The 4,350-nt window shown below is 41.1% G+C and overlaps 1 protein-coding gene across 1 annotated transcript in view; it reads right to left on the reverse strand.

The window, feature by feature from the left end:
* The window catches only part of LOC311126852 (NLR family CARD domain-containing protein 3-like), a 5,329-nt gene extending 1,533 nt beyond the window's left edge, over positions 1–3,796 (reverse strand). Inside the window, exons 1-4 of the mRNA XM_084200832.1 lie at positions 3,668–3,796; positions 3,311–3,539; positions 1,060–2,851; positions 628–801 (exon numbers count right to left, since the gene is read on the reverse strand). Coding sequence (XP_084056958.1) covers positions 628–801; positions 1,060–2,851; positions 3,311–3,521 — 2,177 coding nt within the window. The 5' untranslated portion in view covers positions 3,522–3,539; positions 3,668–3,796. The remainder of the gene's footprint in view (positions 1–627; positions 802–1,059; positions 2,852–3,310; positions 3,540–3,667) is intronic.
* Positions 3,797–4,350: the final 554 nt, after the last annotated feature.

Raw genomic sequence — 4,350 nt, forward strand, 5'->3', positions numbered from 1 at the left:
AGTTTCTATTGGGAAAAACATCATCCAAAACACAACCAAGACAAACTGCAAATGCATTCAACACGTTTGTAGAATCACAGGCTTGATGTAATCACTGTGGGTAAGGAATATGGGACCAAATACTAAACTTATGACTAAATTAATTTGTGCAAATGAATAAGACTTCTTCAAATGGGAGAACTAGATACGTAAAGTGCTTTCGTATCTAAACAGTAAAACAGATATGTATGAAAAAAAGTAATAAAACTAATAATATGCCATTTAGCAGACGCTTTTATCCAAAGCAACTTACAGTCATGTGCGCATAAATTTTTACGTATGGGTGGTCCCGGGGATCGAACCCAGTACCCTGGCGTTACAAGCACCAATTTCGCTACAGATTTTTTTTTTCGTATCTAAACAGTAAAACAGATATGTATGAAAAAACTCAAATAAAAGGTGACATTCTGTACTGTTGCCTAATATGAAACATTATATATGAAATCCAAAATGATGGAGCATAGCACCAAATGTAAAACTGTAAGCTTCACTGTCCAAACACATATGGTGTGGACTATGTGTGCCTGGTAAACACATGGGGATCTGGTGAACAGTTATCACTTGTTGACCAACGACAGGAATACTGACCTCAGAGTCTCCAGTTTACAGTGGGGATTCGCCAGTCCAGCAGAGAGCATCTTCACTCCTGAATCCTTCAGGTCATTGTTACTCAGATCCAGCTCTCTCAGGTGTGAGGGGTTTGACTTCAGAGCTGAGACCAGAGAAGCACAGCCTTTCTCTGTGACTCCACAGCCTGACAGCCTGCAAAGAGATCATCATGATTTCACAAACTGTTAATTTAACACCAGTAGTGTAGAAGGACAATGGCAGATGCATTTGGTTTATTCTCTTAAACAACTTATATATTCATCTTCCGTCTCCTAGAATTTTATGGTCATATTGTTAAACTAATGTGAACATCAATGCATTGATTCAATATGTTATTCAATAATACATATGTCTCTAATCTGAATATTTCTTCCTGATGATTAGTACTTAAATGTCATTTTATGTACTCACAGAGCAGCTCTGGAGGCTTTGACCACTGGCAGCAGCCTCAGAAGACCTTCCTCTGATCTGGAGTATTTCTTCAGGTCAAACACATCCAGCTCCTTTTCTGAAGTCAGTAACACAAAGACCAGAGCTGACCACTGTGCAGGTGACAGTTTGGCTTCTGAGAGACTTCCTGAGCTCAGGTAGCTTTGGATCTCCTCCACTAGAGAATGGTCATTCAGTTCATTCAGACAATGGAACAGATTGATGCACCTCTCTGGAGAGGGATTCTGCCTGATCTTCTCCTTGATGTACTTGACTGTTTCTTCATGGCTCTGTGAGCTGCTTCTTGTTGTTGTCAGTAGATCTCGTAAGTGCTTCTGATTGGACTCCAGTGAGAGGCCCAGAAGGAAGCGGAGGAAAAGGTCCAGGTTTCCTGTCTCACTTTGTAAGGCTTTATCCACAGCACTCTTGTAGACAGTAACTTCAGGCTTGTCTCTGAAAAGCGCAAAAAAGTTGCTGGACGTTGTTTGAGGTTCATCCATTAGATTCTCATTGTTGTTGATGAATGAGAGGAACACATATACAGCAGCCAGAAACTCCTGAATGCTCAGATGCACGAAGCAGTACACCTTGTCCTGGTACAGCCCACATTCCTCTTTAAAGAGCTGTGTGCACAATCCTGAGTACACTGAGGCTTCATTGACATCAATGCCAGCCTCTTTCAGATCTTCTTCATAGAAAATCAGATTGCCCTTCATAAGCTGTTGAAAAGCCAGTTTTCCCAGTGACAGAAAGCTCTCTTTATTCCAGTGTGGACCTGTCTCTTCTTTCCCAAGATACTTTTCATTCTTCTGTTTGGTATGAAACACCACAAGGTGTGAGTACATCTCAGTCAGAGTCTTGGGCATCTCTTCTCTCTTATGTTTCAGCATGTGTTCAAGGACTATTGCAGAAATCCAACAGAAGACTGGAATGTGGCACATGATGTGGAGGCTCCTTGATGTCTTTATGTGTGAGATTATTCTGCTGGCCAGGTCCTCATCACTGAATCTCTTCCTGAAGTACTCCTCCTTCTGTGGGTCATTGAACCCTCGTACCTCTGTCACCTGGTCAACACACCCTGAAGGGATCTTATTGGCTGCTGCAGGTCGGGTAGTTATCCAGAGGAGAGCAGAGGGAAGCAGATTTCCCTTGATGAGATTTGTCAGCAGAACATCCACTAGGGTTGACCTTGAGACATCACAACAGATCTTGTTCTTCTGGAAGTCTAGGGGCAGTCGGCACTCATCCAGACCATCAAAAATGAACAGAACTTTGTACTTGTCGTAGTTGGAGATTCTTGATTCTTTGGTTTCCTTTGAGAAGTGATTGAGAAGTTCAATCAAAGTGTGTTTTTCCCCTTTCATCAAATTCAGCTCCCGAAAAGGGAATGAAAATACAAATTGGACATCCTGATTTGCTTTTCCTTCAGCCCAGTCCAGAATGAACTTCTGCACAGAGACTGTTTTTCCAATGCCAGCGACTCCCTTTGTCAGCACAGTTCTGATAAGTTTGTCTTGTCCAGTTAAGGGTTTGAAGATGTCGTTACATTTGATTGCAGTCTCTGGTCTTGCTTGTTTCCTGGTTGTTGTCTCAATCTGTCTCAGCTCATGTTCATTATTGACCTCTCCTGTTCCACCCTCTGTGATGTAGAGCTCTGTGTAGATCTTATTGAGAAGTGTTGGGTTTCCTTGTTTAGCAATCCCCTCAAATACACATTGAAACTTCTTCTTTAGATTAGATTTGAGTTCACGTTGGCAAATCACAGCAAGCTCATCTGAATTAAGAAATAACACAGAGGATATTAATATTATGTCTGTTTTAATGCCTACAGTATTGTAGGACTGTGTTATGTTATCTTCTCTTAACTGACTGTATAAATGTGTAAATGTTTTCATAATGCATTCCACACTGGAGTGACAGATTATATTATTTTTATTATTATTACTATTATTCGGTATTACTGATGGTATCATTAATGTTGTCTCTCTCTCTCTCTCTCTCTCTCTCTCTCTCTCTCTCTCTCTCTCTCTCTCTCTCTCTCTCTCTCTCTCTCTCCTCTTCTCTCTGTCTAAATTAATCACCACAACACATCCCTGCTGCTACTTGATGAGGTCACTAGGTGTTGTGTTCAGGCTGCTACAATATCATTGAGTTACACAGCTACTTTAGCTGTACTTTAGCTACAGCTTTTAAATGTTCTAAAACAGCATTACATGAGGCAGAAAGCTCTTACTTTTCTCCAGTGTGTCAGCAAGCTCCTTCTGGTTCATTTTCCTCAGGACGTGCAGTGTGATCTTCAGAGCCCCCTCTCTGGCACTGCTCTCCTGCTTCTCATCTTCAGCATCCACCACTTCCTTCTCCTGCTTCTGACTCTCAAAGCCTTCTGGGAGTTCTGGACTAAGAATCCTCTTGAACATCTTCAGCTCGTTCTTCAAAAATGTCATAATATTCTCTTCAAGCAACTGAAATAAATCACGTAAATAAGTTAAGCAAGATAATACATTATTTCTTATTAACACATTCATGAATGATTGACAGATCAACTTTACTTGAGGTGAATAAAACAAATGTACATAACAGGACCACATACACTGAATATGGAGGCCAGGTCTGTTTGATGACTCTGGGAAGACTGACCACTGAGAATCTCTGACTCTGATCTCTCCTGTTGGTTTCTGGGGACAAAACATGAGATTACATCTCCTCATCCAGGGAGTGCACACACACACACACACACACGCACACGCACATGCACACGCACACACGCACACACACACACACACACACACACACACAGAGGGAATGTTGTGTTAGTTTAATATTGTTTCAGGACTATGAAAATGGAAAAAAGGATTAGCCTATGGATTATGAAAAAAACAAAAATAAATGGCAAAATGGGAGACGAGAAATGACTACAGACAGTGTTGTTTAACTCATTGACCATGACCCATGAGTTCTTCTTACCTTTGTTCAGTAGAAAAGTCTCCCTCTCTAAACTGTATAGGATGACCCATAGACCGGTCACTCTTCATGGACACACAGCTGGGTACAGGGGAGGCTGGTCTCTCCTGCTTGATTGGGCTTCAACACAACAGAGACAAACATTACATCTCTCATCTACTCTGAACTCAGATGGGGAAACAAGCGTTTCATTCCAAAACGCTATATATCCATTTTCAGAAATGTTCGTAAATTAGCTTTTATTGTTTAAAGAAATTATGAAAGAGATTGGTGTGTTTTTTCAGTAGCTAATCATGGCATGAGGTTGTTCAA

The sequence above is a fragment of the Coregonus lavaretus genome (genome assembly GCF_964263955.1).
Source record: "Coregonus lavaretus genome assembly, contig: HAP1_SCAFFOLD_723, whole genome shotgun sequence".
Classification (NCBI taxonomy): domain Eukaryota; kingdom Metazoa; phylum Chordata; class Actinopteri; order Salmoniformes; family Salmonidae; genus Coregonus; species Coregonus lavaretus.